General features: G+C 48.4%; 1 protein-coding gene across 1 annotated transcript; it reads right to left on the reverse strand.

Moving 5' to 3' along the window:
* Positions 1 to 19: 19 nt before the first annotated feature.
* LOC311030263 (tripartite motif-containing protein 16-like) lies at positions 20 to 12,310 on the reverse strand. Its single transcript, XM_084035918.1, has 2 exons — positions 11,013 to 12,310; positions 20 to 2,435 (listed from the first exon to the last, which is right to left on the reverse strand). The coding sequence occupies exons 1-2, from the start codon at positions 11,673 to 11,675 to the stop codon at positions 1,437 to 1,439; spliced, it is 1,662 nt and encodes a 553-aa protein (XP_083892044.1). The 5' UTR covers positions 11,676 to 12,310; the 3' UTR covers positions 20 to 1,436.
* Between the last annotated feature and the right edge of the window lie 711 nt (positions 12,311 to 13,021).

Raw genomic sequence — 13,021 nt, forward strand, 5'->3', positions numbered from 1 at the left:
GAAGACGAGGAGGAAGCACTTTGTTCACGCTGCTTTATTCATCATGGAAAGCTTCAGTGTGTCCACAGATCTCATCAGTGAAGTCTGTTAAAGGATCAATGATTTCATCACACAATCACTTTCTACGTGGGATTCTAGATTTCTTTACTAACGTAGAGAAAGAAAACAAAGCAGCTGGGATTAAGGAGGTCTGCTGGTTTCCACCAAAGAGCCACGCAGAGGAGGAGAACATAGAAGTACATCGCTAAGCAGAGGAGGAGGGGGAGAGGAGGAGGAGAACATAGAAGTACATCGCTAAGCAGAGGAGGAGGGGAAGAGGAGGAGAGGAGGAGAGGAGGAGGAGAACATAGAAGTACATCGCTAAGCAGAGGAGGAGGGGGAGAGGAGGAGAACATAGAAGTACATCACTAAGCAGAGGAGGGGGGGGAGAGGAGGAGAGGAGGGGGAGAGGAGGAGAACATAGAAGTACATCACTAAGCAGAGGAGGAGAACATAGAAGTACATCGCTAAGCAGAGGAGGGGGGGAGAGGAGGAGAGGAGGGGGAGAGGAGGAGAACATAGAAGTACATCGCTAAGCAGAGGAGGAGGGGGAGAGGAGGAGAGGAGGAGGAGAGGAGGAGAGGAGGAGAACATAGAAGTACATCGCTAAGCAGAGGAGGAGGAGGAGAGGAGGAGAGGAGGGGGAGAGGAGGAGAGGAGGAGAACATAGAAGTACATCGCTAAGCAGAGGAGGAGGGGGAGAGGAGGAGAGGAGGGGGAGAGGAGGAGAGGAGGAGAACATAGAAGTACATCACTAAGCAGAGGAGGAGGGGGAGAGGAGGAGAGGAGGAGAGGGAGAGGAGGGGGAGAGGAGGAGAGGAGGGGTGGAGGGGAGAGGGGGAGAGGAGGAGAGGAGGGGTGGAGGAGGGGGAGAGGAGGAGGAGAGGAGGAGAACATAGAAGTACATCGCTAAGCAGAGGAGGAGGGGGAGAGGAGGAGAGGAGGAGAGGAGGAGGAGGGGGAGAGGAGGAGGAGAGGAGGAGAACATAGAAGTACATCGCTAAGCAGAGGAGGAGGGGGAGAGGAGGAGAGGAGGAGAGGAGGGGGAGAGGAGGAGGAGAGGAGGAGAACATAGAAGTACATCGCTAAGCAGAGGAGGAGGGGGAGAGGAGGAGGAGGGGGAGAGGAGGAGGAGAGGAGGAGAACATAGAAGTACATCGCTAAGCAGAGGAGGAGGGGGAGAGGAGAGGAGGGGGAGAGGGGGAGAGGAGGAGAGGAGGAGGAAGAGGAGGAGAGGAGGAGGAGGAGGAGGGGGAGAGGAGGGGGAGAGGAGGAGAGGAGGAGAACATAGAAGTACATCGCTAAGCAGAGGAGGAGGGGGAGAGCAGGAGGGGGAGAGGAGGAGAGGAGGAGAGGAGGAGGAAGGTGAAGTCATTCAGTTCTTAAATGACTTCTGTCTAGTTGAGTTTACAGATCTCACCACTACTTCCAAAATAAACATAAAGTCCAGCATAGAGGGTCTCAGTGAACGTGGTCTGGACTCTGTGGAGGAGAGTCATGGTCTCAGAGACGCTGTAGAAGGACAGAATACCTGCTCTGTGATCCAGGAACACTCCTACTCTGGAGGACGGAGGACCTGAGACGGGAGTTTGAACATTGTTGTACCAGAAGTTATAACTGTTATTGTAACAATCTAAAGACCAGGATTTATCATTGTATCCAAACGCACATGGTTTCCCTCCTCCTGCTCTGCTGATACTCTTGTATGCGACTGCTACACCAACTACACCTCCTCTCCACTCCACCTCCCAGTAACAACGTCCAGTCACACTTTCTCTACTCAGGACCTGATAATAAAAAGTGAATCTGTCTGGGTGACTAGAATAAGGCTGGTTTTGACTCCATGTTGCTTTTCTGTTCCCCTCAGATAATAACAGACATGTGTTTGCTGTGTTTGGATCCAGTGTGATTTCACATGAATATTTCAAGAATCCAGCTCTGGTCTTGGGTTCTGGTTGTGGCAGTAAAACATCCACTTCAGTCCCTGCCAGTGAGACGTTTGTCCATCTGTGTGTCAGAACTTCCTGTAGTCCATCCCTGACTTCTGACAGCGCCGCCGTCACGTCCTCAAAGTAGCGGCGAGGAGGACGGGCGTTGATGCTGGATGAGTGTGTGGACTCACTGAGTGGTGACAGTGACGGGTAGTCGTGTAGAAACTGGTTGTGATCCTCTGTGTGTGAGAGCTTCTCCAGCTCAGCGTCTCTCCTCTTCAGCTCACTGATCTCCTGCTGCAGCTTCTCCTGAAGCTCTCCGACTCGACTCACTTCCCTTTCCTGATGGGATCTGACCTGCTGCTTCACGTCAGAGCGTCTTCTCTCCATGAGACGGATCAGCTCCGTGAACATCTCCTCACTGTCCTCCACTGCTTTATCAGCAGAGTGGTTGATGGCCTCTATTGCGGCAATAAAGTCCATCTACTTTTTCAAAGCCGCGGTAGGCTAAGCAAAGGAACAAGGGTCCACTATCGTTACACGCCACACAAAATCCACGACGACTTCTGATGATATTCACCACTTTATTCTTTTGTTCTTCCCGCTGGTAGTAGCAAACAGTCAGTCCAGAATGTTACATTGTATCGTTGTTGCGTTTGCGTTTGCGGTAAACAGAAAGTGTGCCTTCCCTGAGCTCACCCTACACCACTGACAAACATTTCGTAGGCTACACAGGTGAGGCTGATCAGTAGATTCCCTCACACTGGTACACGCCTCCCTCACACACCCACAGCCCAATTACTCATAGAAAAATACATTTCATGGCTCCTACATTCCGGCCCCTAATTACGAGAAGACCGTAATTATAAATGACTGAACATGTAGGAGACAAACTTCGGCAGAGGAAATTCATAACATATACCCATAACACAGCAATAGAACAATAACAGATTTTTTTTTTTTTCTTTTTTAACCATAGCCACATGGAATCAACACTATGTGACCAGTAATCATGTTCATGTCAAGAGTTAATAAAAAGCAGTCCAGCCAAAAAATAAAAAGGTTATAATCCACAAGGAACTTGCGAAAAACCATAATCCACAAGGAGCTTGCGAAAAACCATAATCCACAAGGAGCTTGCGAAAAACCATAATCCACAAGGAACTCGCGAAAAACCATAATCCACAAGGAACTCGCGAAAAACCATAATCCACAAGGAGGTAGCAAGGAACTCAGTCAGAGAATACAAATCTTCATGGATCTTCCGCTTCCTGAAGAAGACAGACCTTTGTGATTGGCCTGTCCAGGAACCCTGTTTTTGTCATGATGCGAATCCGCCGAACATGTCCCTTTTTATCCTGATCAGCTTCGGTGACTCTTCCAGTGAGCCACGAGTTCCGTGGAGCAGAGTCATCCAGTATGATTACAAGGTCTCCGGGGACAAAGTTCCGCTTGGTGCTCTGCCACTTTTGACGCTCTTGAAGTAGAGGCAAGTACTCCCTGACCCAGCGCCTCCAGAACAAGTCGGACATATACTGAACTTGTCTCCAGCGTCGACGAGCATATACATCCTCTTTCTGAAACACTCCTGGTGGTAATGAAGGTTTGGACTTAAGGAGCAAGAGATGGTTGGGTGTCAGCGCTTCTAAATCGTTCTGGTCAGTGGAGGCTTTGGTTATGGGACGGCCGTTGATTATGGCCTCAACCTCACAGAAAACAGTTTGAAGACCTTCTTCGTCAAGGTTTTGTGTTTTCAAGATGGAATTCAGCACTCTTCGCACAGACCGTATTAGTCTCTCCCACACACCACCGTGATGAGATCCAGTGGGGGGATTGAAGATCCAGTTGATGTTTTTCCGGAGAAGTTCGTTGCTGATCTGCATGTGATTCCAACTTCCGATCGCTTCTCTCAACTCGCGTTCAGCACCAACAAAGTTTGTGCCGTTGTCTGAGCGCAACTCCAATACTTGACCGCGCCTTGCCACGAAGCGTCTGAGGGCATGAACGAAGGAATCGGTGTCCAATGATGACAGCACCTCCAGATGTACAGCTCTCACAGCCAGGCACGTGAAGATGACTCCATACCTCTTGATTATGCATCGCCCCCGCTTTATTCCAAAAGGCCCGAAGCAATCCACTCCAGTTCGAGTAAAAGGAGGCTCATCAGGAGAAACCCTGTCAAGAGGGAGATCTGCCATACGTTGGTTTCCCGGTGCTGCATTCAGTTTACGACAAACAACACACCTCGACAGGATTTTCCTTATGGCCATGCATGCGCCTGGGATCCAATATCTCTGGCGAAACTGTGATAACATGTAATTACGCCCACTGTGTCCTGTGGCTTGATGTATGTGCCGGAGAACAAGTGTAGAAATGTGGAGGTCTTTGGCCAATAGGGCAGGATGTTTAGCTTCTTCTGGCATGGCTGCACGGCCAAGCCTACCTCCAACTCGAAGCACACCATCATCAAGAATCGGGTCAAGCCTGTAGAGGCAACTGGTTTTCTTCACATTTTCCCCTTTCCGCAGACGGGCTATCTCATCAGGAAAGCTCTTCATTTGACAAAAGCGAATAATCGCCCTTTCTGCCTCATCAAACTCTTCAACCGAAAGAAGACCTCCTGCAACCTGCGCCTTGATGTTCTGCATCTCCTCCTGAAGCCTCATTCCAAGCTGCTCCCCATCCAGGCCAGACTGAGCGAGAGTTTCCTTTAACTGTGTCCGCTTTTGTCCAAGACGCAGTAGCAGCCTCTTGAACCTCAGCAGCCAACCAACCATCCTTTTCAAACGAGTCCAAGAGGAGAAGTGACTGATGAAGCGCATAAGTGAGTCAGCCTCTTCAACTTGGATGGCATTCACAGACACCGCTGCCTTGATCTCAGGGTCTTCTGAAGAGAGTTTCCCAGAAATGTCAATGTTCACTGGCCACTTCACCTCAGGTTCGATGAGAAATGCGGGTCCTAGCACCCAAGCCTTAGCTCTCAAGAAAGTGTTAACCTTAGCTCCCCTTGAAGCCAAGTCTGCAGGGTTACTTGACGTGTTCACATACCTCCATTGAGATGAACTTGACAATGTGAGTATCTCTGCCACGCGGTTTGCCACAAAGACCTTGAACCTTGAAGTCTGGTTGTTGATATACTTCAATACAGATGTACTGTCTGTCCAAAAGACAGACTCTCGTAGTGGCATCTGCAACTCCCTTTTCCACAGCTTATCCATTCTGCTCGCGACCACTGCAGCTGTCAGTTCCATGCGAGGGATTGTTACGGACTTTAACGGAGCCACACGTGACTTCCCCATCACAAAAGCGCAGTGGGCCTGCCCCTTGATGTTATACTGCAACAGGTAAGTCACCGTGCCATATCCTTCCTCACTCGCATCTGCGAAGTGGTGAAGCTGGGAAGAAGAAACCTCTCCAAAGTCAGGAGATTTGAAGCACCTTTCAACTTTAAACTTCTCCAGCTGATGAAGCTCCTCTAGCCATGCAGTCCACTCTTGGGCAACAGCGACCGGCAGAGCATCGTCCCAACCCAGTTGACTTCTGCACAAACTCTGAAGGATTCTTTTTGCAGCAAGGACGACGGGTGACAAGAATCCCAAGGGGTCATAGATTGAGCTGGTGACAGATAAGATCCCTCTCCTTGTCAGAGGCCTGTCCTTGGGTTTGACTTTGAACTTGAATGAGTCTGATTGGACGCACCACTGGACACCTAAAGCCCTCTCCACTGGCAAAGCATCATTATCTAGGTCCAGATCTTTAACTTCCAGGGACCTTTCTGCTTGAGGTATGGCAGCAAGCACGTTGCGACAGTTGCTACTCCACTTCGTTAGCTGAAAGCCTCCTTTAGCACAAAGAGCACAGAGTTCGTGGTAAAGCGACACTGCCTCCTCTTCAGTGGCGACCGACACAAGGCAATCATCCACATAAAAATTATGAAGAACAGTGTCAACAGCCCTTTGACTGAAGTGGGTTTGGTTGTCTTCTGCACACTTTCGCAAGGCAAAACTTGCACAGCTTGGAGAAGATGTAGCCCCAAACAGATGGACAACCATTTTATACTCCACCAGATCCTGACTGTAGTCTCCTTTGGGCCACCAGAGGAATCGTAGCAAGTCTGAGTCTGAACTTGGTACCCTGACCTGGTGGAACATAGCTGTGGTATCTGCCATGAGTACGACAGGCTCTTTCCGAAATCTGCTTATGACACCAACCAGCGAGCTAGTGAGATCTGGGCCTTGAAGAAGCTGGGCATTTAGAGAAGTTCCCTGAAATGTTGCCGCACAGTCAAAGACAACCCTTAACTTCTTCTTCTGTGGGTGGTACACCCCGTGATGTGGGATGTACCAAACCCTCCCATCACAACGGTCCAGATCCTCGTCAAGTACCCTCTCAGCATAGCCTTTTGAGATGACGTCGCTCATAAAGTTGGTGTAGTCAGCGTGGAACGAACGGTCCTTCATGAACCTTCTTTTGAGACTCAAAGTGCGTTGAACTGCAACATTCCTGTTGTTGGGCATTTTGACATTGCTTCTTCTCAAAGGCAAGCCGATGCTGTAATGCCCATCAGCTAACTCAGCTGACTCGGTAACGGACTTCATGAAGTGGCAATCTTCTCTAGACAGCCCTTGATGCTCGTCCTGGACACATTCAGGGAAGTCCGCTTTTGTCTGCTGCCTCCACAGCTCTTCAAGCGTGGCAACCGAGATCCTATTGACACAGACCCTTTGTTCTCCACTGGCAGAGTCAGTAATACAGTCTCCTCTCAGTGGACCATTCACCGTCCATCCCAACATGGTCTTTACTGCATAAGGGCCTCCATCTGCACTTCTGACAACTTCCCATGGCTCCAGGGCTCTAGGAACATTGGTCCCGATGAGCAGATCCACCTCCGAGTCGATCCCACTGATCTTCACTCCTCTTAGGTGCGGCCATTTCAGAAGGTCTTCCTGTCTAGGAATGTTGCCTTGATGAACAGGCATGCTTTTTTGTGTGAAGATCTCAGGAAGTTTACAGAAACAGTCTGTTCCTAGTCCAGCCACCTCCAAGTCTGTCACAATGTGGCTGCCAACGACCTTCTCTTGACCCATTGTCCGGAGTAGGATGCCAGTCTTTCTCCCAGTGAGATTCAGCCTATTCATTAGCCCTTCAGTACAGAATGAAGCAGAGCTCCCAGGATCAAGAAAGGCATAAGTGATGACTGTTTCACTTCCCTTTGCAGACTTCACTTGAACAGGTAATATGGAAAGTGTACAATCACGCTCTCCGACCCCAGTAAGTCCACTGGTTTGTACAGAGATCAAAGCACCATCACCTACTGGTTTTGCTCCTTTTTTGTTTGCTTGTACACTTGATTGCACTGAACCAGTTTCAGTTCCTTTGGAGCGAATATGCAACATGGAGGGATGCCTCAGATTGCAAACCTTACAGAAAAGACGGTTTTTGCAGTCCTTACTTCTGTGTCCAATACACAAACAGCCGTAGCACACCCTCTTTTCCTTCATGAAGGACATTTTTTCACTGTGTGACCTCCCATCAAATAGAAGACACAGATCTAAACCGTGTCCTGCTCCACAAAACAAGCAGTTCTTTCCAGCAGGTGAAAACTTCCTTTTAGCTCCATCAGCCGTTTTCTCTTCATGCCTTGTCCCTTTTTCCATAGGGGTGACAGTAGTTGCAAAGCTACTCCCTCTAGCCTTTAAATATGGTTGGGATTTAGCATGTTTTGCATCCTTTTTTCCTGTAGTTGGAATATCATTCAGGTCTCCAAATAGAGGGTCACTTGCAATTTTGACTTGCCTTTCGACAAACTCAACAATGTCCTGAAAGACAGCTCTGCGGTTAGACCGTTCTTGGACATTACAGGCAACCTCTCTCCATCTTTCCTTGAGCTTGTAGGGCAGCTTCCTAACAACCATCTGCATGTTTGTAGGGGCATCAAGCTCATGGCTGAAATGGACTCCTCCAAGAGCATTACAACATTGTCGTAGGAAGATGCTGTATGCTCGTAAAGCTTTCACATCTTCGCCTTTTAAAGCTGGCCATGTGAAGGCTTTCTCCATATAGGCAGATGCGATCTTCAGAGGATTGCCGAAGTGTTCTTGAAGCAATGACTTGGCCTTGACATATCCTTCCTCATGACACATGTGCTCACAGCCTCTAACCAACTCCCGAGGCTGGCCTCTAGTGTGTTGTTCGAGGAAGTACAGGCAATCCTTGGCACTGCGAGTTCTTTGTTCAATGTTGTATTCAAAGGCCCGTATGAATGTTTGAAACTGTATCGGGTCTCCATCAAAGATTTGAATTTCTCGTTTAGGAAGGGATGAGAGAGATTGCTGCTCTACCAACATAGATGTAATTTCGTTTTGTTTGTACAGGACCGATAGCAAGGGATCAGAGTCAGCACGAATCTGTATTGAAGGTGCAGGTTGGGATGGCTCTGCTTGAAACTGTGGATATGCCTGATGGTTCTGTATTTTGTGGTGCAATGACTTGGGCTGCAACTGGCTCAACTGCGTAGCTTGTGGATGCAGCTCCATAGCATGTCCCAACACTGGAGGCTGCCTAGGCAGTGCGGAACGAGTGTGCGTCACCGTGCTTGGCTCCCACGATGGCGGCTGCCTAGACAGTGCAGATCGAGGATGCAGCGCCGCACTTGGCTTCAGTGGTGGCGGCTGGCTAGCCAACATAGCGCGAGGATCAATCTCAGGCAACTGGCTGGACAGCGTTTCCTTTGGATATGACACCTTCACTTTGGGCCTAGCATCCAACAAATGAGAATATTGTTCCTCTGCACCATGCCAAGATGGCTGCTCTGCTGCTGCCACAGGAACAAACGTCTCAGCATTCCAATTCAATTTTCCTACTTGGGTTATTCCTTCTTCCAGATAGGAATTCATTCCATTTGCTTCACTCCTTCCCGCGCCAGACGCATGAGAGCCTCCAGAGTCTCGGAGCACATTTAATTTAGCTTCTGATGCAGCAATTTCTATATTCAAATCAAGCTGCTCTTTTCGTTGTCTGAGCTGCTCCTTTTTCCTTCTGAGCAGTTCTTCTTGCTCTGCCTCCTCTTCTTCCAAGGCATGTTTGTCTTTCAACATCCTTTGGCGGGCAATGAGCGCAGCCATCTCCGCCTCGACCTTGATGCGTGATGAGCGAGTGGATGAACCAGTAGTTCTAGTTTGATTGGTTCCAGTTGAGCTCCTTTTCTGTGATGCTCTAGGAGCATTAGAAATGCTGTCATTCGGTCTAATGTCATCGTCCACCCCCAATGTAGCGTTCAATGTCACATCAATGTTTCCCACATCATCCTCCGTCAGGCCAGCACCATTCTGAATGTTTTCAGTGACATCATTCGGAATGTTTTTAGTGACATCATTTTGAGCGCTTTCTGTAGCATGTGGTGTTTTATTGTCTCCCACCGCATCCAGGAGGTGTGGCTTAGATGAAACAAGAGGATCATTTTGTTCCGAGTTTTCAACCTGACCAGCCTGGCCAATTACATCAGAGAGCCATTTTTCCACATTTTCAACACATGCAACATAGTGATTGTGTACACTTGTGAACCAAGCATTTTGTTTCTCCTGCTCCTCTTCTGGTAGCATTGGAATCACAACATTGTGAAGCTTTGTTGCATCGTTAAACAATGCGTGCACATTTTTGAGATGAGACTGGACACTCAGAACATTATTTCCACTTTGAATTTGCATCAGCTCTTTCATCACTTTCATGACGCCTTTAAGTTTGTTAACTTTTGCTTGGCGATCCTTTTGAAGGCCTTCAATTTTGAGAACCAATGCCTTGGCCGTCAGCTTAATTTGTCTTCTCTCTGACAATTCATTTTGATCGAGACCCTTTGTAGGGCCCAATTCTGAGGTTTCAGACTCCATTCTCAATTGTGAATGATCTTATCCAATTATCGTGTATTCATTTTCACAGCCACCTTTTTTAACCAGTTCAGTATCAGTCTGACTGCGAGCGTATGTGGTACCTCGTTTCCAGCGGAGAGACTGATGAATGAATGAAACGCCGTCTTCCTGTTGTCGGCGTAGTAGATGCGAGCTGGGCTTGAATGAATGAAACGCCGTCTTCCTGTTGTCGGCGTAGTAGATGCGAGCTGGGCTTGAATGAATCAAAGGTGCCGACCGTGTGTAGGCTATAGCCAATCGTGTAGCTCCATTCTCTTCCTTCCAGGCATGAAGCATTCAGGATATTCCATGAAGAATAGCGACCAAATGTAGACCAATCTTCCGTGAATCCTCTTCAGATAGTTGGCTTTTCTGTTTACAAATATTGCGGCAATAAAGTCCATCTACTTTTTCAGAGCCGCGGTAGGCTAAGCAAAGGAACAAGGGTCCACTATCGTTACACGCCACACAAAATCCACGACGACTTCTGATGATATTCACCACTTTATTCTTTTGTTCTTCCCGCTGGTAGTAGCAAACAGTCAGTCCAGAATGTTACATTGTATCGTTGTTGCGTTTGCGTTTGCGGTAAACAGAAAGTGTGCCTTCCCTGAGCTCACCCTACACCACTGACAAACATTTCGTAGGCTACACAGGTGAGGCTGATCAGTAGATTCCCTCACACTGGTACACGCCTCCCTCACACACCCACAGCCCAATTACTCATAGAAAAATACATTTCATGGCTCCTACATTAAATATTGCGGCAATAAAGTCCATCTACTTTTTCAGAGCCGCGGTAGGCTAAGCAAAGGAACAAGGGTCCACTATCGTTACACGCCACACAAAATCCACGACGACTTCTGATGATATTCACCACTTTATTCTTTTGTTCTTCCCGCTGGTAGTAGCAAACAGTCAGTCCAGAATGTTACATTGTATCGTTGTTGCGTTTGCGTTTGCGGTAAACAGAAAGTGTGCCTTCCCTGAGCTCACCCTACACCACTGACAAACATTTCGTAGGCTACACAGGTGAGGCTGATCAGTAGATTCCCTCACACTGGTACACGCCTCCCTCACACACCCACAGCCCAATTACTCATAGAAAAATACATTTCATGGCTCCTACAGCCTCCACCTCCTGGTGGAGCAGCTTCACATCTTTGTCTCTGTCCTGGATTCTCTGCTGGATGTTTAGTCGACTCCCCTCCAGCTCTCTCTGCCTCTCGGTCCTTTCTGCTGCAGCTGAGACTGTGTCGTGGCCTTTATGTTCCTCCACAGAGCAGAGATAACAGATAGACTGCTGATCAGTACGGCAGAACATCTTCATCACCTCATCATGACGAGAGCACACGTTCTCCTGGAGCTTGTTGGAGGGCTCCACCAGCCGGTGTTTCTTAAATGCTGCTGATTCATGATGAGGCTGGAGGTGTTTCTCACAGAAAGAGGCCAGACACACCAGACAGGACTTGAGGGCTTTCAGTTTCCTCCCAGTGCAGAAATCACAGGCCACATCTTCAGGTCCAGCATAGCAGAGACCAGCAGGAGCAGCTAGGAGTCCAGTCCTCTTCCGCTCCTCCACCAGATCTGCCAACATGGTGTTTTTCAGCAGGACAGGCCTCGGTATGAAGGTCTGCCTACACTGAGGGCAGCTGTGGATCTCCTTCTCATCCCAGAAGCTTCCAATACACTTCATGCAGTAGTTGTGTCCACAGTGAAGAGTCACCGGATCCTTCAGTAGATCCAGACAGATGGAACAAGACAAGGTCTCCCGGTCCAGCTGAACTCCTTTCTGCGCCATTTCACCTCTCAGCGACGACGACTGTCTGAGTTTCACTTTGTGAGAAGTGAAACTGGTCTGAGGTCTGATCTCAACAACATGTGTGTGTGCAGTGAATGTGGCCTGTCAGCTGCTGCACTTCACCGCCATGTTGGTTACACTCATCCTCACACGGTAGATCTGAAGGGGAGGAACAAGGAAGTGTGTGTGTGTGTGTGTGTGTGTGTGTGTGTGAGTGTGTGTGTGTGTGTGTGTGTGTGTGTGTGTGTGTGTGTGTGTGTGTGTGTGTGTGTGTGTGTGTGTGTGTGAGCAGAGAGAGGAGGGAGGCGTTCTCAAGCTGGGGTTCATTCCAGGAAGAGGAGCGGCACATTGACTTTGTTTCCTCACTTCTAACAGAGCCTTCAAACTCAACTCAAACTTTATTTATAAAGCGTGTTTAAAACACCCAACAGTTGACAAGTGCTGTTCTGGACAATAAATAAAACAGTAGACATCATGCAATAATATAAGACAGAACACATAAACATACAATAAAAGGATGTCTTGCTCAGTTTGAATCAAAAGCCAGAGAGAAAAGCTGAGTCTTCAATGAGGACATAAAAACCTCCAGGGTCTGGGCAGATCTAATGTCCCGAGGCTGATCCAGAGCCTTGGTGCAGCCCCCACAAAGGCTCGGTCCCCCCTGGATTTGAGTCTGGTCCTGGGGACATCATTAGACCTGCCGACTTCATTAAACATACTGTCCTGCTAGAGCTCTTCGCTCTCAGAATAAAGGCTTACTTGTAGTTCCTAAAGTCTCCAAAAGTAGAACAGGGGCCAGAGCTTTCAGTCATCAAGTTCCTCTTCTGTGGAACCGTCTTCTGGTTCTGGTTCGGGAGGCAGACACTGTTCCCACATTTAAGAGTAGGCTTAAAACCTTTCTCTTTGACACCGCTTATAGTTGGGGCTGGTTCAGGTTTGCATTGGACCAGCTCTTAGTTATGCTGCTATAGGCCTAGACTGCTGGGGGATTATAGTGGCACACTGAGCCTCTCTCTCTCTCTCTCTCTCTATGTTCCTCCGGAGTCCTTGTGCTTTCTTGCCTAGCACGTCTCCCCAGGCCTGGACTGGGACAAAAATTCGGCCCTGGACTTTTTGGTCCAGACTGGCCCACCACAATCCGCCACAGATACTGTGCCAACTCGGCCCGTTGATGTACTGTACATATAATCACACAAGCCCTTAATAACACTACTATACTGAATAATATCCCTTTATATTCTGGAGCCTTGAATAACATAAATGATGACTACACAGTATGTTGCTCATTTGCTCTTAAGAAGGATACTGGAGAAAGGATTTAAGATTCAAGAGTGTTGTTTATTTAA

This window comes from Eutrigla gurnardus, assembly GCF_963514095.1.
Source record: "Eutrigla gurnardus genome assembly, chromosome: 19".
NCBI lineage: Eukaryota > Metazoa > Chordata > Actinopteri > Perciformes > Triglidae > Eutrigla > Eutrigla gurnardus.

What these genes read in the sequence shown, in the direction of transcription:
- LOC311030263 (XM_084035918.1), bottom strand. Translation starts at nt 11,675, where the DNA reads ATGGCGCAGAAAGGAGTTCAGCTGGACCGGGAGACCTTGTCTTGTTCC. An exon ending in TGAAGCTGCTCCACCAGGAG is followed by an intron (nt 2,436 to 11,012) that starts GTGGAGGCTGTA and finishes TTTATTGCCGCA; the next exon opens with ATAGAGGCCATCAACCACTC.